The sequence below is a fragment of the Rhipicephalus microplus genome, chromosome 2, assembly GCF_043290135.1.
Source record: "Rhipicephalus microplus isolate Deutch F79 chromosome 2, USDA_Rmic, whole genome shotgun sequence".
In the NCBI taxonomy this organism is placed as follows: domain Eukaryota; kingdom Metazoa; phylum Arthropoda; class Arachnida; order Ixodida; family Ixodidae; genus Rhipicephalus; species Rhipicephalus microplus.
This window is the reverse complement of record NC_134701.1, coordinates 288,813,320-288,839,808: the sequence shown is the minus strand read 5'-3', so window position 1 is coordinate 288,839,808 and position 26,489 is coordinate 288,813,320. Positions and strand designations below refer to the sequence as shown.

Genomic DNA, 26,489 nt, shown 5'->3' with positions numbered 1-26,489 from the left:
CGCCGTAGTGGAGGGCTCCGGAAATTTCGACCACCTGGGGTTCTTCAACGGGCGCCCAAATCTGAGCACACGGGCCTACAACATTTCCGCCTCCATCGGAAATGCAGCCGCCGCAGCCGGAATTCGATCCCGCGACCTGCGGGTCAGCAGCCGAGTACCTTAGCCACTAGTCCACCACGGCGAGGCCCCTTGAAACTCAAACCGAAATATTTATCCTTTATCTTATTTGCAACTCTCGATTTTTTTTTCAAGCGTCCAAGGTAACTTCTCGCTGAAACCGACGTCGCCGACACCGGTATTTCTGTGAAATGAGCTCCTTGTAATGCTATTGCAGTAATATATTGCCTTATTAATGTTGCACCACTCGACAATGTCCGCATGTGCACCGGGTGTTTCAAGAAATGTGTCCAAAATCCTCAAAAATCAAGAAAATTCGATATTTGCTGTAGCACTCCGAACATTAATATGATAGTTAACTTAGTTACTCTTCCAAAGCTCAGATAGCGTTAACGTCATGAGAAATTTGAAGTTTTTCATGCGAACTCCTTTGAGTAATAGAAAAATCTGCTTCCCACCAACCAGCGCTCCAGAGCTCTAAGTGGGCTGGGAGAGCCCATCGGCGTCTGCCGCAAGCGCGCGTTGGCTGGAGTGTCGGTAGAGACACCGCCGACACACCGCTCTGCTCGGGCAGCTCGGCATAGCACGGTCCTAAGGTCCCCAGATGAAACTTCACCTGTGTGCACACGCAATTCGGTGCGCGACAGCAGCGCCACTTCTAGCTACCGCAGCCATCAACTCTCCCAGGCAGCCGCTTGCGGCTGCGCTACGCAACACCACCGAGTCAAAGAACAGAACACTTTTGCCGAGTTTTCAAACGTTGGTCATTGCTGGTCAAGGAGGTATAACAACAACAACAAAAAAAAAATGCTGAAGCGGAATTTCTCTCAATGCTTTGCCAGCAGTAGTGAAGCCAGCTTTTGCCCTCCAAAGATCTCAAAAACATGCCATTTTTTGGTTGTGCCCACTTAGACATCAAGCGCCTTTCATTTGTTACTCTAAAGGCTACGTTAATTGTAAATTAAAAAATAGTCGTTTCCGAAAAAATAATTCGCAGAGACTAGTAACGGTGACAATCTACAATAAAATTTTCCTTGAACTCAAGGCTTCCTAAAGAAAACTAGTAACACAAGAACGCACTTTGAGCACTATCTGTTTTGAAAAGGTTGCTTCATTAAACTCGTTGGGCGTGTGAGGAAAACGCTCCTTCTCAATCGCCAAACACTAACAGCTCAATATGCCCCTAGTAAGATGGCTACCACAGCCGCCGTTTTATGGTTGGCACGGCTATTTGTGAGCAAAAATTTTCACTCCAACATTTTTTTTAAACCTTCTTGTTGCCGGTAAATTCAACTTCGCAAAAGTTATTTGCATAGAGGAATGAAACCACTTTTTTGTGGTTTTTGCGTGGTCACGCGAAAACAAGTAATAGTATGAACCATTAGGTAATAACACACTTTTATTGTTAAGAATGTGGTTTAGGTTTTCTTAGGGCATGCACAGAAACACGCATAACATCATACAGTTAATACTAACTCAATGCATAACATGACGCAAAAAGTCATCGAGATTCGAGTGGTCCAGTGGCACTCAGGCGCGAATTTTTTGCTTCTACGCATTGACATCGCCACTAATAATGGCAGCCTCCATCCTATCATTTTCTTTGCGTTCTGGTCGAGTTTCTAATGCGATCTACTGATTAGCTTTCGCTTTTCGTTGTCACACTTGTCAAGCCGCTGTACAGCTACAACATGTTAAAGCATTGTCATCAAGCTTCAGCGGTGTCGAAATGCCTGCGATCAGTAAGTGCTTTTACGCGGTTTAGATAACATTTTGCCAAGGTGACCGATGACTGTTGTGAAAGTGCGTGATAATTCAGTGCTTCGCCTCTTGATATCGACCTTGTCGTGCGTTACTTTTCTCATTTTTGGTGGAACTGGTCCGTTGTTCTTCTTCGTAGCGATGCTGTTTGACCGAAATTCGGTTTCTCGCAGTGCATAATGACATCGCGCTGCTGCAAGAGCCGCCTGACAAGCGAGCAGAGAGATGAAATTGCTAGGGGACCAGGCCTGGCCGATTTTATTACTGGTGCGATTCCTAGAGGAAGTACATTCAAGGACTACACGGGAAAGCTCAAGCGTGCTCCGGGAGAAACAGAAAGGTTACCTTTCTTTTTTTGTTCTGCTGTATACACCTGCGAACAGAAACTGCCGCTTGAGCATATATAGGTTCCGCTAATCACTATTTTCTGTCTATATCATTGCTTTTTATGCATGCATAAATGACCTATCAAGGTTGAAGCTACCGCCATGGCTGAAGGTTGACATTCCTAAAGGAAGCCACTTTTCTCGATTGAAAGGAACGCTGCGAGGCAAGAAACTACACACCGTGAGTGGTCGCTGATTCTGCTAACATTTCTAAATACGCCTCGTTCGAAACACCTAAACATTTCTGCGTTTCGCGCTGCTTCGACATAGCCATACTACGGTTGATTTGACTGGCACACGTTTAACTATCGCTAGCTTTTGTCATAACTGTCCTACACGACTTTAATCGATACAATCGGACTGAACCATTTGTCTTCTCTTGTCGCTTCAGTATTGTAGAGTTAGGCGGCATTTGTAATATGTGCCCTTTCGCCATGCAAAACCGCTGCCATGAGGGTTGAGCTGTATTCACTGTATTTGTTAACGCCAGGTATGCGAAGAGGCACGTTGCCCGAACATCGGAACCTGCTGGAATGGAGGCCCAGATAATGTTGCCACAGCAACAATCATGGTGTGTAACAGTTTGCTGTGTGTTGCATGAAGTCTGCGCGAAAAGTGTGTCGGAGAAAACAAAAATTGTTGTCATTTGCAGGTCTTGGGCGACACATGCACAAGAGCCTGCAGGTTTTGTTCTGTCAAAACTGCCCGTCGACCACCTTTGCCAGATCCTGAAGAACCTGAGAACACAGCTGAAGCAATTGCAGAGTGGGGCTTGGAGTATGTCGTAATAACATCAGTTGACAGAGATGGTATGCTTGCATATTTCTTGCATAGATTATGTCACATTTCAATAGATTGAAATGCTAGACGCTTGTGTGCTCTGCGACATCAGTGCATGTTAAAAACACGAATGTTATAAATTTCTGGAGCCCTTCACAACGACATCCCTCACAATTGTATCTTGGTTTTGGGGCATCAAACCTCAACAATTGTTATCATTGCTCAGTCCACGTGAAGATGTTCTCACACACAGAAAGAAATGACACAGAGCTGCCCTGAACTGCATCTAAACATCTTGTTGCAGTAATGGCCTACAAGTGAAGAAAATATGCAATCTCCTATCATTAGCAGTTCTAATGTTGGTTCATTGCATCTATTATTCAATGAAAGATGGCCTACCGGGATATGATACAATTTGCTGACAGTATGCCACATCACCATGACTGTGTCTTACATGGTTACATAAAAAGTTCCTGTGCTTGCTGTTGTCCAGGCCAACCATCTTTCAAGCACTGATGGCTTGTAGGGCCGCATTTGCTGACTTCTTGAAGCTCTGGTGCTATCAAGCATTAATTAAATCAGTGGTCACAAGGTTGCCTTCTGCAGTGGCATAAATCATGGGGGGGGGGGGGGGGGGGAGTGTCAACTTAGTGGTCACAATGTTCCCTTCAGCAGAGGCTTAAATCGTGTGGTTGTGTTCAGGCTAGGGGGTGACAATCGTTGCAAGTGTCACCCTCTTAAGATTTAGTTTTCGAACATAACAGTTGAATTTCGTGACAGTTACTAATTATGCACTCACTGAAAAACCAACTCTGAAATCTGAAGCTAATCCAAAGAGCTGAAACGAAGTACGAAAGTGAAATCTGCAATTCATGTCAAAAGGTACCAAGAGCACAGAGTTCCTGAAATGCTACAATTTACTTCTTGCGTGTTGCAAATGATCAATACGTTGCACTGTACTATGTCAACTAAACAAAGAATCCATATCATCTACTGTACTTATTTATACTGATGATTTGTTGGAAGCCATTGACAATGATATATGAATTTGATTCCTTCACCATGATTGTGGTATTTAAAACAATCACTGCATATCTGTCATTTGTTTGCTGTTTTTTCCCTTGTTCTTTTTACTTTTTGTCTGCATTGTTTTGCAATATATTTACTGATGCCTCCCTTACTCATTTCCCTTCAATCGGCCTGTAAGGCATTTTGAATAAATAAATAAACATGCTTTACAAGAAAGATTCTCTGGGTAAATCTTGGAATATAGGCGTAGTCAGAAAACAGTTACGTCTGTTTCCTTTTACCTGATCTTGGTGGCATGTAACAGTAACGTGCCAGAATAAAGAGTATCATCAAGAACATAGAACAAAGAATTGAGCTAAAGCTAAAGAAAATATGTACCTGTACTACTTACAAAAAAAAATTCGGAGTATTATCATTTTACGGTTGACCCTGAATTGTGTATAAGCTAGAAATAATCTAGAAATGAGTTGCTTAATGCTGTTAGGTTAAACTCTCTGGTTTGGCACTGAAGTGCATATTTAATTTCTTCTGTTCTTTCTGACAGCATGGTTTTGATTTTTATATAATTATTAAGGAAACCTATTTTTTTTTTTAATAGAATGGCCGCCATCACAAGATGTGTGTCCTCCTTTGCCATTCTTCTAGATATACACAACTGGCCTCTAAGGTTGGAGGTGTAACCTAAGTCAGCCTTTGTGCTTCGAGCAGTATTGCTGAAGGAGCCACTGACAAAGAACATAAAGGACACAATAATAAGCAATTAAAATTACAGTTGCCTTACAATCAGTAATGTAGTGACCATAAGCTGCAATCTTAACAGGCCACTGCTACAGGAGGAGTCAACCAAAGGGTCTTAATGGGTCACCACCCATCATTCATATCTGCTCCTGTAATGAAAATCTGCAGGCATGGAAAGTAGCTACTCACTTTGCTACTCTCTTATTATTTATTCTTCACCTATGTAACTAAGCAGCCACTAAGGATTCAGCGGTCTTAAATATAAAAATTTTGAAGAGGAGTTGACTGGGCCTTGCATTGCTTCACGGAGGGCATAATTCTAAACTTAGACATCTTTTCAGCATATGAAAGCACAAAAGTCAATATTTTAATGAATGTTTCCAGATTCAAGGCATCTGTTTGAAAATTTTCAATATAAAAGCAAGCTAAGAGTTACTTTCAAATGTAGTTGTCACGATTCCAGAAGCCATATTTAACTTTTTGGCATTTTATCAAATGGCATTAATAACAATAGGGCTTGTTCGCACATGTCTTCAACAGGAAGTCTTCCGTTCCAAAAAATGCTCCACAAAGCATCAATTAGCATTGCATAATCTGTTCATTATAGATGAGCCGAGTCAGAACTTCTGTTTTCTAACCTTGCGGTTGCAACGTTGCATTTGTGGCTTTGTAATACTTGGAATGGTTGAAAATTGTAATTCTGCAGGATTTTTTTTGCTGTACTTGTATAAACTTGAATGTCACATTAAGCTTTACCTACCGATCATAGTGCCACTCATTTGTGATTATGAATACCGTGCAAGATGCAAGAAATCACTGCCTTGCGTTGCTGCTATTGATGCTGGCCAACAGATTTGCTCGGGGATGTTGCTGAGCTCCTTTAACGGCTACAATCTGATGCTTTGTTAAATATTAAATTGCAACATTTCAAAGTCACCTCAGCTTCTCTCTTGCAAAAACAGATGATCATAGAATGCACATCCCAGAATTCATTAGCGATAGATAATCCATGATTCTAATCGCAGAATTGTGGAATTGTAGGAGCTTCTTTTCTACACACAAAGATTCACTGGAACGGCAAGTAAATCTGTCAAAATGCATACCTTCCAAAGGTTTCATGTGCACATTTCTACGATTGCATAGCTAATGGCCATTATTTATTTGGAATCTACGATTTCCACTCTGGTAGAAAGTGCACCAGACAGCTGTTCTGTTTCAGATTTACCCGACGGTGGCTCAAACCATTTTGCAGAGACAGTTCGAAGAATTAAGCAAAAGTAAGTTGCAATGAAATTGAATTTTCTCACCATGTGGAAGTGACACCTTTTAAAACAAAAGACAAAAAACCTGCTTCTGTCATTTGTTTGGATGCTGTTCGACTTTTTTTAGGAAACCATCTATCCTCATTGAATGCTTAACTGGAGATTTTGCTGGTGATCTCAAGTCTGTAGAAGAGGTGGCTTGCTCAGGCCTTGATGTGTATGCACATAACATTGAAACAGTTCCTGAATTACAAATGTAAGTGGCTTATGCTAGTACTATATCATCCTTGCATGAGTGACTGATTTCATGTCGTGTTTAAGCTGAAGCGGTACTTCATATTCATATATGACTTCACCACGAAATTGTGAGCATTGTTGTTCTTGAGTGATACAGAAGAATCTATAGAGTGATAAACGAAATTCAAAGCAGAAATACTGAATGTGAATCAAATTATTGTTTTATTTTCGACCACTCTCCTTGCAGCTTCTTGGAATACATTCTAAAGTGTAAATGTCGTTCGTACCCTTGTGCTGCTGTTGCTTAATTCTGCTAAATTGCTCGATTCTGCATTCAGTGGATAATTGTTGTAATTTTTAAAGGAGCCATGACACATTCACCCAACGAATTGCAGTTTTCAGTAAATAGAAGTAAATGTCCTAATTTGCCTGTACATATGTAAAAAATGAACAGCAAAAAAATATTTTCTTGCAAAACGAGCTCTAGAAGTTGCCAGCCATGAACATTGCCCAAAGCTGGCGACCGCCATTTTGCCATAGCGTGTGTGAAGTTACGTACTTTATAGAGTCTTTCGTGGAGTCTTTCTTCATCTTTCAATTTATATCTTTTTATCTTTCACTTTTTTATACGGAGCTGAAGAAAGCTGTAACAGCTCCATCGTATGCACCAGGTGACCCCAAAACAACATCTTTGGCTGGAATACAGACGCTCGCAAAACAAGCAGCTTATTACGTCACGGCTTGCGAGTGCGCCAGTGGTGTCTCGACTCTCGGGCTGCTTACATGTTTATGAAAATGTTCGTTACAATCTAAGTGCTTGAGTAAAAGTGCTGAAATTTCACCAGCTGGTTTGTGAACACACAAGGAATAACCCACACTACACGAATTATGAGTGAAAAATTGAATGTCACGACTCCTTTATCATGAAATGCTATCAAAATGTCAATGTAAGCTTTGTCCCAAGGAAAGTGTTCCAGCCTGGCGAATTTCATTGAATGACTTTGTTCTATTAGGTATGTGAGAGACAGAAGAGCCAACTTTGACCAAAGTCTCAAGGTGCTAAAGCATGCAAAAGAGGTAAACCGCAATGTCCTAACAAAAACCTCACTGATGCTTGGTTTTGGAGAGACCGATATCCAGGTTGCAAGGACCATGGAAGGCGAGTGCAAATAATTTTTTAAACTTTACTTTCAGCTGACATTTCAGAGTAGTACTGTCCAGGCTTCCCATATCCTAATAGGATTTAGCGGATTAGAAACTTACGGTAGTAAATTCACTTGGCCTTGATCAATGCACACTTCAGTCACACCAAATTAAAGTATATACAGAGATAAACTGTGCAGCACAGGCTTCTTCACTGTGTTTTGATTGTACAATTGAATATTTGTATTTTGCACTTTTTTGATAACCATCTTTTTTCTTTCTCCCCTACCAGCGGTCCGCGATGCTGGCATCGACTGCTTCACATTGGGTCAATACATGCAGCCTACAAAAAGGCACCTAAAGGTCTTGTTAACATTTACTCCTGGACATCGCTTGAAAACTTTCTACACTCTTTATGGCAATATATGAAGACAAGCTAACAAGCAGTGCACTTGCATTGCTTTCTTGATGCACTTAGGTTTTCCTCAAACATTTTTCAAGGAGACATATCGCTGTTTTCAGGTGGTGGAATATGTAACACCTGAGAAGTTCATGCACTGGGAAGACTTTGGAAATAAACTTGGGTTCCTTTACACTGCCAGTGGGCCATTGGTTCGTTCATCGTACAAAGCTGGTTAGTATTCCAAACATTAAAAGCAATTTGCTTCAGTTCTTCATAATAATGAATATAATCTTGGTTACACCAAACTCAAGTGAACCTGGTCTGGAGATGAAGTATGCTTGAATGTTTGTTGCGAGGTAATTAAAGCAAGAAATGCTATACGATTCCAGCAATATCTGCTTAGGCTGTAATAAGTGTCGATAGGGACTTAACTGAGCCCAAAAAAGTACCAAGTTGGTGAACATTGTAGATCTCATTATTGAACAATTCTCGGTGCTAACAAGATAACTTTATACACAGTTTTAAGCTCTAAAGTGACTCAACATTTTATATCTTTGGTTCAAATTTGTTTGGTGGTAGATGGCTTTGTTTGCGCAAAAAATAGGAAAGCACTGAAATAGCCTAATTTTTGCACTGCTTAGTGCACTTAAGTCACAGGTTATCAGAAAAGTGTGCACTATACTCAGTTTCACATATTAGGTGCAACGCTGTGGATGCTAGAATTCTTTCAGAAGATGCGTTTGCATTCAGAAATAGTACAATGTTGTTACCACCCAGAATAGGGTTCTGTTTCTGATTTTACGGAGAGTAGTGATTGGCAATCTTTCGTGCCTTATGAATGTGTGTTCTTATGCGACTTGATCACCTAGAGTCTATTTGTTTTCAATTATTTTTATTTGCAGCCCGTTGCTGCAAATGAAATTTGAGGTTGGTGCCAAGCTCGCACATGCATTTGCGACGATAAAAGCCAAACACGAGATGCAGCGCGGAGTAGAACGTTCTGCTAACTGAACTTCTTGCTTTGCTGCCACAGTGTTGCACCTGATATGTGAAACAAGGGTGTGATAAAAGCTAATACACTGTGGTTGGTTACTCACCTTGCCACTCGGCATAAGTGTCCGTGGCTTGTTATTCTTAGCAAGACCAGCTGTTTCAGTGCAGCTGTGAGAAATGATCTCTGGAGAGCTAGGCAAAGCTAGTGATGTCATATCTTCCCCTTTTATAATGCAATGATAAATATGGCTAACCATTTTTTCTTCTCTCAACAGGTGAATTCTTCGTGACGAACTACTTAAAGAAGAAGAAGCAAGAAATGGAATCACAGCCGCAATAGGTCATGTCGCAGTCAAATAAACCATGTTGCATGAACTTGTGTCAGGCAATATATTAGAGCATATAATTTCACTACCAAGCACTCGATTCCAGGTACAGATATATAGATTCTCTTTATTTTTTCAAAAGTAACCACTGAATAAATCTGCTATTTACATATATAGCATTTCTCACTCATACTTTTACCTCTACAGAATGAAATTTGCTGATTGTTTTCAACATAGCATGCTGAATATATACACTGCACAATAGTACAACAAGAAATTTACATGCTTAATGCACACACAACACCTTACGTTCTTGTAATGTTCGTAGTCAACCAGCTCATAACATCTTCGTCATTTCACGGTTTATATACCTTAGAAATTTTTTTTTAATCTTCATACTATTGAGAAGCAAGGCTTCAAGAGCAATGCTTTTTCAAGGTACTTCAAAGCTTGCAGTTTAGGATAATACAACCGCTGAAATAAGTTAAAAATATTATGCGCATATAATATCTGTACACTCATTCACACCTGACTAGGTAATTGGTAAACTGCTGTTTGTGTCCTCTACAACAGCATTACATGACATGTCAGACTGGTTAATGACTAGGAAGCTAACAACAACCTGGTCCCTGTTCGCAAAATAAACAATTGATGCCCAGTTAGTGTGATTGTGCACAAAAAAAAAGAGCAATGTTATGGAGGATTGTAATGTGTTAAATGTCATTGGGTCTACCTGAGACATTGCATTTTTCTTTCCATGTCTTGACATACTCATTCAATGATAATAATTGCCACTTGATATAATTACCTGCTTAAATTTCTCAAAAACATTTCATCAGACACAAAATAGTTCATTAAAAGCTATCAGATATGCTATATCTCTGCAAGAGTGACACTGTGAGCAGAGATATGTTCTAATGTAGTCATGTCTTGGTCGGTTTTTGTGCAAAATCATACCTCCAAAGTCAAGCACAAATGCCACCTCGTTTAAATAAGCTCATGTATTGATGTGTATGTAAACTGCCCAATGTAGGCAAGAGGTCAAATGCTGGTACGAACACTGGTCAAATTATGTCTTGAGCAGAGCAAAAGCATTCACGAGACACCAACCACAGGTGCCTAGTGTATACTGCCTCAAAACAGGCCTGAACAATATTGGTCAAAAGCAGGGAGGCCAGGCTAGCAGTATTATACATAGCAAGGCATCTATCACACATGCTGCAACAATCTGAGCTGGATACCACCAGCCTTAATATGTGCCAAGTTTTAATCGATTACTCTCGCTGCACAAATGGACAAGTCTCCCATAAGCATGCCACAACACATACGTATGAAAGTAACAAGAAATCTCGATAAACTTTCAGATGCACATGATAACAGCCTATAACAAACAGTAACTTGCATGTGATGCACTGATACATTTCTCATTTCAAACAATTGTAGCCATTTACAGGCCAGCCACCACAGCTATGTTAAAGCCTGATAATTTTGCCAAATGTCTCCCTTTGGGTGAATCCCGTTTTTTTTCCAAGGACAGCACATGCTTGGTAAAAGAGAAAACAACAGCCTCATGTTATGCTTCTGATTGTAACCTGCACTCACATAAGCAAGACCAATATCAAGCTGAATTGCAAAACTCCACGAAATGTAGAAGCGTTGGTTCTACTTAAAGCTGGTAAACTTATACAGTATTGGCATGACTATTAACAAAAAATATTCTGACCTGAAGAGAAGCATTGAATATTGAAATTGAATTTCATTCATAGTGCATTTCACAGGCAAACTCTGCACAATGATGATGGCTTTGGTACTTTAGGAAGAACTGTAAATTTAGAAAGCCTGCCTACTTTCATCCCAGACGCTAAGTGACATTGTGGCCAATATCTATCAGAAAAGTTGTCTCTCTAGGATACATAGTGCAGGTGGATGCAATTCACAGATTCAAAGTTTTCAGCTTCTGTGCATTCATGATCTTGAATATCAGCATGGCTGCCCTGTATTGCCCACTTGGCACTTGGCAGCTTGCCCTTCAACTGTACCCATAGGGAAACAGGTGGCTTTTATACCTCAGCAGTGGGACCTGGCCATGAACTGCCAAAAGTTTTTCAATCGTGCTGGCAACAAAGTCTCATGGGTACGACTGAATTGCTCATCGGTTTGGCCGGAACACAAAGCGGAGGAGCAGTTTTTGCAAGGATGGGTGCATGTTGCTGTGTCGAAACAATATGAAAGTGGTATTGATGGCATGTGCATCTATGAAAGATTGTACCTGCTAGTTTACGGAAGCAATACAGGCAACATATAAATTCACTGACTTCCACATATTGATCCATTGAATGCGCCAGTAATTGAAACACAGGGCCTATGGGATGTTTGACTGGTAACGGCAGCTCACACCCAACTAGCCTACGGCAAATGTCACAGGTGAGGAGCACAAAATGAATATGAACCACATGGAATCCGTTAACACATACTCACAATCATAAGGGCTGGGTATTGACCTTGCAACCTCGTGCTTAGCACCACAGCTGGTGAGCCATTAAAGTAGGCCAACTTGTTGCGAGCGCTGCAACAAGTGTGCTTGAAGAACACCACAACATTTGTGTGTGCATATGCGTGCTGCCTTCCTCCCTCCGTGGGCCAGAAGCCTGTGTCTGGGATATGTACAGTGATGGTGGGACCTGACGGGCGTCAGACCTTAGTCTCGGGCCCCTCAGTGCGTTGAACAAAGGAATCACGAAGCCGGACCAGCAGCAGGGCGCATAAATGGCCATACACCTTGTTGTACCAGTCCGGGGTACGACCCCTGAAAAGAAAACAGTTGTTGTTCACAACTCTTAGTATGTCAGATAGTTTGGCATTAGAAAAGCAACATTGCAAGCAAACCTCAGTTTTCAAGTTAAAACTGTATGCATTTTCTTTAACATTTTTCAAAATATTAGGTGCACCGCTTCTTGTAGCTTCGTTTTTAACTCTCAGTTGTTGGTGTCAAGTACCACACCTCTATTTACATTTTCCTGCAATACCTTGACCTTACACCCTTCTTCTGCCACTCATATAACTGCAATCTGTACAAGGCAGTTCGAACATGTGGTTATTATTCACTGTAAGCTGCAAAACTCTCGTGTCTTATCTATTAACTCGTATATTCCTTGCATCAGTTAGCCTGCAGCACAAACCTGCATCATCAGTGGAGTGACTTTCATCGAATTACTTAATCATGTAGGCCAAAACTTCACAAGACAAAACAGTTCAATTTATTTGAGACATTATGTTTTTTCTACGACAGCACATTTTTGAAATTAAGCATTTTATTTAAGCTTCTAAAAAGCATTCTTTTTTCTTCTTTGAGTGTTTGAAGAGCACTTCCTGTTGCGAGCCGCATTACAGGCATCACAAAGCAGCATGACTTAAAATCGCAAGGCCAGAAGCTAAACACACAAAAACTGAAAGTGGTGGCCATGTTGAGTCAAACACCACTGACACACTGTAAACATGCCTCCAAGTCCATTGACATTATATGCATGAAGTTATGATGAAGAACTTCCGTTCAAAATTGTTCATACATTTCTTACACTAAAAGATAAACAAAGCTTTAATTTTTAATCCTTTGCTGTCCGCTGTCCGAAAACACTCGCCATCACAGAGCGGCGGCTCGTCTGGTCTGCTGTCAGAAGGCGCTAGGATGATCACCTTCCTATTAGCAAAATGCAGGACATGTTGACCTTCACCTGTGAAATGTGCTGCCATAACTGGCAGCACACTCAACAGGTTGCTGTACTTCCCTCTCCATGACTTTCACCATAGAGTTTCATACGATAATGACAAATTTCCCTCTAATTTTCTTGTATGAAACTCTATGGCTTCTACAATCCATTCCAGCAGTGAACTACTGGCAAAGCAGATCAGGGGGCATACGTAGAAAGCGCATGGTTGAGATCTGCTCCACCAGGTGCTACAACCATACCGCTTGTTCAGATTCTATTCTCTATTAAGCTGATGATCTGCTGATGCCAAGAACTATGCATACGCACAAAGAGTATTCGAGATTGCTCACTGATAAGCATAATAATAGGCAATCTGATGGTGCCATTAGCGGTGAAGTTATGGCCACAGATATGTACACCTTGACGTTGACAAGATAGCAAGAGCTCGACGCTCATTGAACCTATGCGCTGAATCAGAAAGTACCTAAATGCTCCAGCTGAAGCAACTTGTCTTCCCAGTTGCCTTGCACTACGTGGCAGCTTTACATCACTAATTGCTAAATTTGCAGTCTACATACAAATAAGGCAACTCATTGTGTATGAGAAAAGGATCCTCGAGATAAACATCGTCTTACAGCTAACGTCATCATGAAGCAGCACGTCAAGCGACACCCATTGTGCACAGATGTTGCCAAGTCTCGTAGTAAAGTGGGATCATGTATTTTCTCTTCCTCTTAGTGCTTTTTTTTTTAAAGAGACAAAAAATCGATTTTTTTCGACCCAATTGTTTATGGTGCAATGACAAGCTCTCCTTTGGTAACGCATAAATCTGCCGTGGTTCACTCCAAAAGCACATGAATATTTTTTAAGCAACCTTTCCAATCTGAGAAGCTACTAAATGAAGTTAGTTCCTCCTCCAGCAGCGAGATGCAACAGCAATGCCAATAGCCCTTCTTGCAAACTCTTGATTACACTCAACATAATACTTTCACAGGAGTGACACCAATACGAATTAATCACCTTCACTTCTACATTTTCAACTGTTTTTGAATATAATAAAAACCAAATAGAATGAGTTTTTCTAGTGCTCATAGTCATCCCAAAACTGTTAATAAATATTTTTCAAGACATGTTGTGGAGTAGATTTCAAATATGCAATAAAGATAGCCCTGGGGGTGACATGTAGTAAAATATTTGACCCTCCGAGGTAAAATTCCAGGTAAAATGAAAAAGTATATGTTTTCGTCTGTATTTTGGTAAGAAACAGGAATGGCACCTGAAATCAACTCTGCTGATGTGCGTGACCCTTGACTTTCCCGCCCCACAGGGCTCGATGAGATAACGAGAAGCGAGCACAGCTGCCCTGACGCCACGCAGGAGCACAGTGGCATCCGGATGATTGACTGAGAGCTCCACCAGGGCACAGGACCCCCTGGTCAATTCCGTATGCCACGCCCTGTAAAACACAAATGCAGTACTTCAAATAATGTTTCGAAATTGCGAACAGACCAAAAAGTTTGAAAAATAATCTGTTAGTGAGCAAGCAGAAGGAACTTTTTATTCACCCAGTATAAACAGGAACAAACAATAATGATCAAATAATTAACTCTGTATCAATGGAATCTAATTGTGCAATGTAATATGAAAATCAAACTACCGACACTGCAAAAACATTCAGCACAATGCTCATCATCCTTAACACATGCCCATGTGCACTGCCGTGCATTCGTTGAATGGTGTTTCATAAGGGTATATTAAATGAGCCACTAGGCAGACTCAGATGGATAACTGCCAAGAATCCTGAGGGACCAAAGGGACAAATGAGCATGCTCGAAGCAGTAGTACTTGCTGTGACACCAGCACTACCCTCTTGAAATGGTACTTGGCTTGACTGAACTTAAAATTGTTTTCAGGTGTTTCTATGGTGCAGACGACTACGAAGGTGCTGCTAGTTTAGATACAGTTGACAAATTTCTGCAAGTACCTCTAGATTTCGTGTGCTCCTGTAAGTATGTGCACAATTCTGTCAGTTTTTCTCGTCTATTGTACCTCTCTTTTTCCTGCAAACAAGGTGTGCTTCTAATTAACGTCCCTGTATTTTTTCCTAGCTCATCTCATCTTACAGCTGTGGGAATTGACGCTAGCCCGCCGCCTTTTCTGCGTTCTCATGTCCCGACATGACTCCCCTCCTCCGCTGTCTGCCGCACTGGGAGAGCAAGGAGTGACATTTAACTCCTCTCACCCAGTAGCGGATGTCAACTGTGGCGCCGCGCGCGGGGTCTCTCGGGACATTTCGCTTGCAAGTGTCGGGGAGTGAGTCAGAGATTCTCCGGGACAGCTTACAGTGAGCATGCATTCCTTTTTCTGTCCGTCGACTCCCGTTGTTTGAGGCTCGTTGGACTTCACTGACGGCGCCTGGCACCCGAGGCGAACACACACCTTTCATTGCCCCTTTGCATACGCTCGGCTGAAGGGCAGTACGTCGTCCTGGTGCGTGGCCAAGCTACGCCGACCCGTATATCTCTGAAGCCAACGCGAGCGGCTTTGCCTTCGCTCGAGCAACCGGGCCTTGGTCCCGGTGTCTCCGTGAATCACTTTAACCACGGAGACGTGCTCGTGGCACCCTGTGTAATACTTTTCACTCGTGGCAAGGATAAGCCCATTTGCTTTCCCGCCGCGCCTTTGCAACGGGCTGTACTGCGTTTTGGTGTTGCCACAGGCAATAGAGTGTTGCGACCTTGAGCAGTATCGTGTTCTCGCCACGGCGACGACTAACACATGCCCTGTGGCTCGCTAAGACGGAACCCACGCTAGTGGCCGTACTCCTTCGGGATATGTGTAACTACACAGCATAGTGAAAGACCTAATAGCATTGCCATTTACGTGTAATAATTTGATGGCATTCCTTCTTTGTCTAGCTAAAAAAGACTCAAGGCAAACATGAGCTGTATTTAATCAAAAACAAGTGTTTTATGAGTAGCAGTATTTATGAAGTTTGAACGTCAATCTAGGTCCAAGCTACATGTGCACAAAGAGTCAAGTAAACTGCAGCTCCTATGTAAATTTATGAGCGAAAAAAATTCCTTTTCTTAACTACACTGCTGATCATGACAGGATGTGTTGCACTTAAAAGAATGGACCATGCTCTAGCGAATATACGAAGCAGATTTTATGGAGACAACACTTAAATGGTCACTCTCAGCTGGTTTTTGCCATTGTCGTAACCATTGCTGTCACGTCCTGTGTATGTATATATGTGTGTGTGTATATTATATATATATATATATATATATATATATATATATATATATATATATATACATATACACACACACTGAGAGTATTATTTCAATGGGCCAGTTTGTATTCGTGAAGATGTGTGATATAACACGACGAGAGCGTTGTCAACAAGGATAAATATATTTATTTCCAAACAGTTTTGGGAGGGGACCTCCCTTCGTCAGAGGATGAGTTATACTAACGTAGACGTTCAAACTTGGTTGCTGTCGCGTCCCTCTCACCTTGAAAGAAGTTTGCGAGAGTGAAAAAAAAAAAAAAACTGTGAGCGCTGAGGACTAGATGTGGACTTACACAGTTTTGTATGCGCACAGTCTGGTTTTGTGCTCAACTCCATTGCCAACAGACCATATGAAGGCTGCATGACGGCTAAGGAATCAAGTTAACATGTCTAATAAAGTGGTTTAGAACAGTAAAGTAATAAACATGCATCACAAAATGCCAATTGCATAATGAGCGGGTCGTTGAATGCTCCAACTCATTACAAAAGCCTCAGGCATAATTCTTCCTCCTCGTCAGTCACAGCATCAACAAAGTGAACATAAGACCTCAGAATATACTTGTGCAAATATTAGAATGAATATTCGAGTATTCAAATTTGCTTTGATTCAAATTGAAATAATTGAAAATTTTGAAGTATTCGAGATGAACAAATAAATATATATTAGCGAGCATATAGCCCTTGTAAAGGTGGTTTCGTTGCAGAAAAGTAATTCTAAACTGTGAAAACACTTGTCTAAATGTACTAATTCACATGTAACCTCCTGTAAATGTGGTTTCACAGCAGTAAAGGAGTCCTAAACCGTGAAAACACTTACCAAAAAGAAATCCGACTGCCGCGAAACCCCACTTCAAGGCTGAATGAACATACTACCCTCGCATCGACTAAACTCATCGACTCATCATGCTTTAAGTTTAAAAAGTTGTTATAAGGGCTTTATGCTCGAAGTATAGTAAATTTCAGAATGTAACATAACTTCCAGGAGTTTTTCCTGCTTTCTTTGAAAAAAAAAAAAAAAAGACATTTGCACAGGCCTTACTTCAGTTCCTTTTTTTTTTAAATATTGTGCATATTAGTTAGGTCATGACAAATATGCCCATCTTTTTTGGCAGTATGTGATATATAGTATTTGAATTCGATTTGAAGTTATTCATCCAAAATCACTATTTGCTTCGAATTTGCTTCAAACCGAAAATTCACTATTTGCACAAGCCTACCACAGAACTCGGAAGAGTGCAGTAGGTATCACGCTTTTCTGAAGGATGATGAATACAGGCATAGTGGAAGCTTCCCCACAACACAAAATTTGGTTTATGGCATAGTGGGTACCCTGCAAGTGTATTTGTAATAGTTGCCCCAAGAATGTTTTTATCATTAAAAAAGGCTCTAGAAAAGCCATTCTTCTAGCTTTTGCTGTGACTGTTCTGTGCATTCTGCACGGGCCTGGCAGTTTTCCACACACACACTATCGGCCATTTCATACGAAGTATACCGGGTCAATTTTCGAACATCTCCGACCATGCTGAAAAAAAAATCGTGCATTTATATGTGAATAGGAGTAGTAGTTATTAGGGCGTTCTAATTCGCAAAAAAAATTGTGTGCCTTAGAGGGTGCTTCAAATTTAAAGCACCCAAGTGTAACTGTGTCACGCTAAATAATTTATATATTATTAGTGGCAACTTGAGTAACTAATACAAAATTTTTTTTATTATTCTCAGGGTGCTATTGTTTTACGACTATGATAGTTCATTCATTTTTATTTTATTTATTTTTTCTCTTCCATTTTGGCGAAAAACTGCAATACACTGTGTGTTCAGCGTGTTTTGTATATATAAAGCCACAAATAAACTGTATTTATACAGCCACAAAGAAAAATAATTCAGAAAATTATTTTCCAACGTGTGGCATCGAATGGTCAATGCAACCTTTTGCTCTGCAACACGGAATGTTAACTGCTCAGCCATAGAAGCACACATCCTTCAGCATACTAACCGCGAGCTATTTATATACACCATTTGCCACTGGTCAATATTAGTGTGTTCTCTGCATTACCAGCGAGATAGTGCAAAGCGTGCGTCTGGCACCTGCTCAGTGCCCCACTTGTCGATATGCATTAACTCGTCAACCTACCCTTTGCACTATAGTGCTTGGTCACCCATGCCCAGGCGGGCATGTGCTGATCTTGAGATGGGAGAAGTTTATTCATTGATTGCTTTCGCGGACAGATTGGGTTTAGGTCACAGAGCGCACAAAAGTCACTTCGCTTGCTGCAGAGGCCCTGTCTCCAAAAGAAGCGCGCTGTTCAAACACAGTGAAGTAACAACTGTGGCGCTATTTCTGTGTGTACCTGTGCGTACATTTCATACGTCCTTTGTGTTTGAGTAGCACATTAGGTGTTGAGCTGTGAACGCTGTTAGTGCTTGTCCTGTGTGTGTTTTTTTCGTGCATTCTTTGTATTTGAACAGCATGCTTCTATATTCAATCTGCTCTCTGTCCTTAATGTGACATTCAAATTGATTGCTATCACATTCATTGATCAGCCCTTGCAGCAAAACTGACTTTTTTTAGTTAGAAGAATACTGAACAAAAAGAAAAGGTGTTCCAACCTATGCACTATAAAAACACAAAGTTTCTCAAACTTGTCAAAGCTTAAAGAATTCCTACCACAGAACCAGTGAAATCACCACAAGTCGCCTAGGCCGGCACAGTGCTACTCTGTGATGGCAGGAAATGGTGAGCAATGACAACAAATGATAAACCCAAAGCAATTACAAAGGCATAAAAATTATACTTGGAAGATGAGCCTGTTCTGAAAAACAGAGCTTGTTTCACATAGTTTTGAACAGTTAGCTTTATGAGTGTGGTCAACATGTGGCACACCAGCCTGATCCATGATGGCAGTCACCATGACACATGCAGGGTGCAGGTTGTTTTGTCTGGCTACTTCTCTTTCTCCATCCCTTCTTCACGTCGCCCTCTCTCTCTTCCACAAAGGCACTGAGACATGCCCCACCATTAAGGGACTTTATTTCACTCAGGAGCATTGTTCACTCTCCTTCATAGTGGTTCCGAATGCTGCGGTGGGCGTTGAGAGGGTTGAGAGATGCAGGCGATGTCTACCATAGTTGACACATTTATTTCAGGTGGCATTAAACTTCGGCTTTGTTAATGCACAGCACGGTAGTTAGTGAAAAACACTTTAGACTCATCACTTCCCGCCAGTTTCTGTCTGCAATGAAGGCTGTGTTTACCGATTTTAGCACCCAATTTTTTTTAGCCCAACAATAGATCTCGGAGACAAAAGCTTTGTTCAGTACCCTTTCAAGTCCTCAATTTCTGTAAAACTTGTTTAAAATCCCAGAATTTCAATAACAGACATCATGTTTACAACTGTGTGACTCCGCAAGAAAAATCGACACAGAAATATTTCGTAAAAGCCACCCATAAATTCAATTACAGCACCCAAAACTTGAGAATGTCAGCCTTAGTTTAAAAAATTATCACACAATCATTCATTTTTTCCATGTTAGTTAAAACCATTGCAGACACTGTACATAATTACGGAAAAGTTCCTTTGCCTATAAGCTCACATTTTAAAAAGATATGCAAATGCAGGGTGCTGTGAAGCCAAGATGTAGAATATTTTGCTGACTGTGCTTACCTTAGCACGCAGAAGTCCCTTGGTGCATGCGGCCTCATAGAGCCACAGATGTACTGGATGACCTCGCTCTGCTTGTCCAGCCTGGCAATGTGTCGCCACTTGATAAGTGTGTTGTCCCAGATGTGCCTGTCAACCAACCAGAAGAAAGCTTCTATTTTAAATTGTCTCCTACTTTATGTAGAGCGATGATACCTAGTCACACCTTTTATCATGAAAACATTGTAGAGTATCTTGACAAGCTGCAGGATTCCTTAAACACTCTGTAATCAAGGCCCAGTTTTGTAGTATTTAAACATAGCTGTATGTGCTCTTAATTTCCCATGCGTTGCTTTGCCCTTTAACTCCTTAAGTGCCTTGGATGAGTAGAGTTTGTCCTGCCCAGACTGCTCTGAACAAGCGGAGCTCGTTCTAGTGGACTACGACTCCTCTGTAGTATTCAGGTAGAGAAGCGCTCATCGAAAGCTTAGATTGCACGTCATCCACTAGATCAGTGGTTCTCAAAGGGGTGTCTGCGGACCCTAGGGGGTGCGCGAAGCTATTTCTATAATACGCGAAACCCTCACCCCCATTTTTCTTTAAGCGTGACTGTGCCACGTGTTGATGAACTGTCCAAAATGAAGCGATGTGGTACGTTTGTTTGATGTTTTTGGTAGCTATAAAAGGCACCTGTTTCACACTCCAGTTATGTTAATTTACCTAAGGGACCCCCACCCTCTGCTATAAGGGGTCCCCCATCACTACCACCAGTCAACAAGGGGTCCCCGACACATTCATGGCCGAGAACCACTGCCCTAGATGACATCATTTGCTTGATGATTTAGTTTTCTCTTGGGGCAAAAGCACGGTTTTTGTATGAAAAGACGCGCTGTGGTGGCAGTAATTCGTGCATAGCTGGCCCTTCAACACGAAAAAGAAGCTTTTGATTTTCGTGATATTTTTTAAGTGATGATGATTACAATACAGATGCTTATGTTGAGTCTAATAGTGAAGATAACAATGACGGTGAATTGAGCAGCTTCTCCGATGATGTTTAAGACAGCTCGGAAACAAACGTCAGGAGTGCTCGCCAGTGAAGCGGCTATGCGTTATTCCGTGTTTTGATATTTTCCCCTCAGTCCCGAAGCTTCCCGAATAAAATATCCCAAAGGGGCTTAGCTTACACAAGTAAAGAAAAATGTGCCGTGTTCATCTGATTTATTTATAAACTCTATATTTTTATTAGCAGCAGGTAGCTGGTTTCCTATGTACTGTATTTACTCGCAAAATCTTCGCACTTTTTTTGCCGGAAACCTGATGCAAAGTTGGGGGGTGCGAGAATTACGCGGGGAAAACTTTCCACGAAAACGCAGAGAGCGAAAAAAAAAAAAAACTAAGTGGCCACAAATTGGGATTCTCACACCAGCAACTTACAGCAAGCTTTACAAAGTACTAATTAGAACTTACCTACACAATAAAAGCAGAGGTTCAACACAAGGCAAGATTTATTTGAAACATAAAAGGTAGAAGCAAATAGTCGAGAATTAGAATACCATACGCGAAGCTTGTGGGCGTTGCGGGCGTAGCGGTAGCAGTCGGAGCTCAACAGGAGCCCTCAAAAGGTAAGTGTAGGGCGTCAGTATTGGGCTGATGTCCATTTAACAGAATTGTCCGCAGTTTCCTTCTGAAGAAATAAAGTTTACCATCAATCCCAGTTTTAGGCCCACAGCAGGCCCAACGCGCCTTGGTGGCTTTCAGCTGTCGTCACCAATAGCGAACACAAAACTCGTAGACTCCGAAGGGCCTACTGGCGGCCCTGTTACGTCGTTTAGTGCATGATCTATCACTTGCAACTTGAAGAAGCCGTGTAGCTTCAGTATCACCCCATAACGTGCCAAGATTATCGACACACCATACGAAAAACGCCTGCAATGCGCACTGGCCACTTCGGCTTGGCTTGGATTGAATTGAATCTGCGTGCAATAGTATGCTTGATGCTTCAGAGATGGCGCCATATGACAGGCGCTATCATCATCAGTGGCTGGAACGAGCAGATGACATTATTGCGGCAGTTTTTGGGGGTGCGATAATTACTCGAGAAAAAAAAATAAATCGTATTTTTCTTGGGCGATGTGGGGGGTGCGAGAATTACGCGAGTAAATGCGGTACCCTCTGGCAGTTCTAGAGTCGATGCCATATTCCGCCACTCCATCGTCTCTGGCCTGTTTCTTGGCTACTTTGGCATTAATTTCACCCACCAAAATAGCATACTGTGTCCTTACTTTATTAATGGCCGACTCTACGTCTTCATAGAAGCATTCAATCAAATTATTATCATGGCTCGATGTAGGGGCATAGGCCTGTACCACCTTCATCTTGTACCTTTTGTTAAACTTAATTATGGTACTTGCCACCCTCTCACTGATGCTAAAGTATTCCTCTATGTTGCGAGCCATATTCTTGTGTATAAGAAACCCCACCCCTAGATCTTTTCTGTCAACTAATCCACGGTAGCATTAGACGTGTCCGTTCTTTAGCACTGTATAAGCCTCACGTGTCTTCTTAACTTCGCTGAGCACTATTACATCCTATTTAACACCCTCTAATTCCTCGAATAGCACAGCTAGACTAGCCTCACTATATTGTGCTCTAGCATTGAAGGTATCCAAGTTCAGATTACAATGATTTTCATAGTTAAATTTCGTGCACCTTAATCAACAGTTATTGAAAGTTATGAAACTTGTTCAACTGCGGTCAAACTTCAAAGCCTTAACTTTAGAAGTCTGAACAGCCATGTCATTGGAGGCTCCACAACGCATCCAATTCAATTTTTTATACTTTCTATACTTGGCAACTCTGGCTTGGACGGTTTGTCACTGCAGACTCACCGTTCACGAAGAATCCTTGTGAGAAGCTCAACTGGGGGAGCTTCAACCTCGACAACACATCGCCACAGCCGCAGTGGAAGGCCGTCCCCTGGCTTTTTGAAGGCCAAGTCAACGTCAGTGTGCTGCACATTTGCCCAGCCTTTGCTCTTCTCCCGAGCCTCCTGTAGGTCGGTGAATGAAAGTTCAACCTTTGTAACACCATCAAAATTTTTGTGGCAGTCAATGAGAGAAACAAATTTTTTATTGCGTTTATTTTGAAAGGTGAAGGGTAAAATGAGAAGTGTACTTAAAAGACATATCAAGGCAGGCTCACACATGTTATGTACATTTCTCTAAACTCAAACACATCCTGGCAATGCAATAGAGGCGGAGAACAAAGCAGATGTACGAAGGCAAATTATTCTAAATTCGATCTATGGTTACTCCTGAATGCACTGGTGCTCTTTTCACATTGACAAACAATCAACTAGAACTGAACTAATGATGCAAGGAGCTTAGACATCACAAGAACTCACACTGGAGGTGGAATATTCACATAAAATTATCAGAGATTTTAGTTCTACATCCCTTCAAGCTACTTGGCCAAACCTCCACTTAAATACCCGCTGTTCACAGATTTAAAACTTAATGATATCGATCTTCCTTTTTTTTCGCATGTCATACATTTTTAGACTGATATATCACTGGCTGCTATTGGAAGTAACATAAACAGTTATCTTGAATGAGAACACATCTGTACTTACAGTAACAAGGGCATGAAGGCATCCTTCGAGGTATGACTTGAGGCTTCCCAGCTCATCTAAGGTCATTGGTTCATACTGTTCCAGACGACACTGTTGCAGTGTTTCCAGCGAAATCTGCATTATGTGTAAATTTTCTTCTTAAAAAGAGCACTGACATCAAATTTACTCATGCCAAAATTTTTGCGTCAGCGAGTAGCTATAGACCCCGCAGCAGCGATTCACGAGCTAAAACGCAACTGAGGGATGAATAACTATCACTTTTATTGATTTATATCACTAGGATCTAGCACTATTCAAAAACGGCCGGCAATCTCGCCATTTGTCGCGCTGGGAGCACCAGCGGTAGCGCTATCTCGCGGTCACCTCTAGATCACACCACTGCTGACCACTTCTCCACAGAAAAGAGTGATGTCAGGCTCAGCTGCTTCGCAAACATTTAATCTGCTAGGCGGACACATTCAGTCATGCCTTGTCACCTGCATTGCTGTCGTCGCCGTACAAAGTGTCAACTCGGGTTCAATACGATAGTCTGAAGCTTGGAATCCCTGCGATTCGCGACGTCGCGGATTATTTTTTCTTAGATCGACCTTTTGCTGAACAGCGATTCTGAAATGAACCCTGTTCCAAGTAGCACTGCAGAGGTGCTCAAGGATGCCCGCTTCAGCCATGTTCGCTCGTGCCTCAGTTAGCTATATTGGTGTGTTTTGTCGTGCAAAGCATTCCAGTATACGCACAGAGGTCAATGCAATATAGCTACCACGCATGAGCATCAGCAAAGAAATAGAATACGTTTCCTGCTTGTCAGGTTCTTTTTTGCGCCTCCAGATGGCCCCACATATCCCGCTTCTCGCGGTTAACACGGTATTACCACTTTTACGTGGACGCAAAGTCTAAAGATGAATAAAACTTCAACGATACCTGCATGTTACTTGTTAGCGATGATATCTGACTACACCCTCATCCACATTTGATAGCTTGCACACCATAATAGACTAGAATAATTCTTTGTAGCCTTTAATCACAACGGGATAATTGCAAATTGTATTACCTATATTTGCGATTGCTTCGTTTTTTGTTGTTTTTTTGCCCTCACCCTGCTTGGACCTGTATAAAGTCTGCGGTATTGAATAAATAAAGCAAGCAAGAAAAAAGGAAAGAAAGAAAGGAAGAAAGAAAAGCCTCCATTGTCATTGAGAGCATCAGCAGCGGCTCCATTGGCCAATGCTAGGCAAGGCCTACAGTGTCCTAGCAATGTCATTTTGGGTCGATCGGTTATCTGCTGTCAGTTTGCTGTTTCCTTTTTTCTATTTCCTTCAGAAATGAGTGGTAGTCAACGGTAGTTTACAATAGGCTTTAAAAAAAGTTAACAAATATGCCGAAGCGCACGGCAACCTAGTGGGGCACAAAGGGAATTCAGTGCATTGGAAAAAAGCGTCCGATATTGGAGGAGGCAAAAGCAGCACATCACATCCTGCAGCAACCAAAAAACAAACATTGTTTCACGGATGGACTACAGCGCACCCCAAACTAAAAACATTACTTGCCGAATTCGTCCTGGAGCTGCGTACAAGGTCGCTACCCATAACAGTGGAGTGCATCCGCGTGAAAGCTCTCGAGATAACACGTGACTTGGGCTCACGAGGGAGTAATTCAAAGGATTGTCATTCTAGGTGCACCAATTTATGAAGCGGAAGGGCTTCCTGCTGTGGCGGCGTATTTTCGTCTTTCCAAAAATGCTGCATCAGTGACGCATTGAATGGAACGAAGGGCGCTGCACTTTGGGTTGTTACTAGTGAAAGAAAGACGCCGTCCGGCTCAAGTTCGGACGAGTCTGAGTGACACTACTTTGTGGCGTTTTGGCATTTAACTACACAGGATTAGTGTCCAAATAAAAAATAAAATTCGTCCTGGAGCTGCGTACAAGGTCGCTACCCATAACAGTGGAGTGCATCCGCGTGAAAGCTCTCGAGATAACACGTGACTTGGGCTCACGAGGGAGTAATTCAAAGGATTGTCATTCTAGGTGCGCCAATTTATGAAGCGGAAGGGCTTCCTGCTCTGGCGGCGTATTTTCGTCTTTCCAAAAATGCTGCATCAGTGACGCATTGAATGGAACGAAGGGCGCTGCACTTTGGGCTGTTACTAGTGAAAGAAAGACGCCGTCCGGCTCAAGTTCGGACGAGTCCGAGTGACACTACTTTGTGGCGTTTTGGCATTTAACTACACAGGATTAGTGTCCAAATAAAAAAAATGCCACCGCAGTGCAGCTGGTTGTGTCGCATATTTACCAAGGTAAGGGTGTGCCGCGATACTTAGCAATTTCTTTAAAATGTCTTTTTCAATGATTCAAAGCTTTCAGTGTCGACCTATATTCTGGTTTTTTTATGGTACATTGTCAGGATTGCTAAAGGCAAGCTATTTATATACGCCATATATTGTTAAATGGTCCTCAGAGCTCTGCAACGTCAGTGCATTTTCGTTATCAGTAGCGAAATGGCGCAAAGGGCTCGCGTTGTGCGTGCTCTAAAGGTTGTCGCCTTTCCCGTTTCAATGAGAGCTGCTTCCACAGAGCCTGGTCTCTCCTGCGCGCGCACTTATCACACTCGTGATTTGGGAAAGCACGAAGGTCACTTCGCTAGCTGCCATGGCCGTGTTTACAAAAGGATCGCGCTGCTCACACACGAAGAAATAAGAATTTTGACAGTTTGCACTTGTTCTATGTATACTTGTGCATTTGTTTCGTGTGTCTTTCTTTCTGTTTGAACAGTGTGCTTTAATTGTCGAGCTGCGACAGTTATTCCTCGCTCATCCTGTGTATGCTCAATTCGTGCGTGCTTTCTGCTTGAGGTGCGCACTGAAAGTTCCGAGCTGCTTGCTATTCTTCGCGTGACTTTGCAATTTGTTGCTATAGCATTCATTCCTTCGCCCTTGTGGTGAAACAGTGCGCACCAAACGCTCAACTACCTCTGTAAAAACACTTTTCCCTCTCGTCTTACACCGATTCCTAGACAGAGCGATCAGCCACGTGTTTTTTAGTAAC

General features: G+C 41.8%; 2 protein-coding genes across 8 annotated transcripts in view; one reads left to right on the top strand and one right to left on the bottom strand.

Annotated features, from left to right (window-relative positions):
• Positions 1–1,673: 1,673 nt before the first annotated feature.
• Positions 1,674–9,349, top strand: Las (lipoyl synthase, mitochondrial). Its single transcript, XM_037429011.2, has 11 exons — positions 1,674–1,859; positions 2,052–2,218; positions 2,352–2,445; positions 2,755–2,835; positions 2,917–3,073; positions 6,031–6,088; positions 6,201–6,329; positions 7,324–7,469; positions 7,746–7,816; positions 7,976–8,087; positions 9,125–9,349. Exons 1-11 carry the CDS (start codon positions 1,809–1,811, stop codon positions 9,187–9,189), a joined length of 1,131 nt encoding a protein of 376 aa, XP_037284908.1. The 5' UTR covers positions 1,674–1,808; the 3' UTR covers positions 9,190–9,349.
• cv-c (RhoGTPase activating protein) overlaps positions 9,276–26,489 on the bottom strand; it is a 557,988-nt gene continuing 540,774 nt past the window's right edge. For all 7 annotated transcript variants that reach the window (XM_075882224.1, XM_075882223.1, XM_075882227.1 and 4 more), the window contains 5 exons: positions 23,450–23,563; positions 22,707–22,867; positions 19,843–19,968; positions 14,159–14,338; positions 9,276–11,981 (listed from right to left, as the gene is read on the bottom strand). In XM_075882224.1, the coding sequence (XP_075738339.1) occupies positions 11,867–11,981; positions 14,159–14,338; positions 19,843–19,968; positions 22,707–22,867; positions 23,450–23,563 (696 nt within the window). In that variant the 3' untranslated portion in view covers positions 9,276–11,866. The remainder of the gene's footprint in view (positions 11,982–14,158; positions 14,339–19,842; positions 19,969–22,706; positions 22,868–23,449; positions 23,564–26,489) is intronic.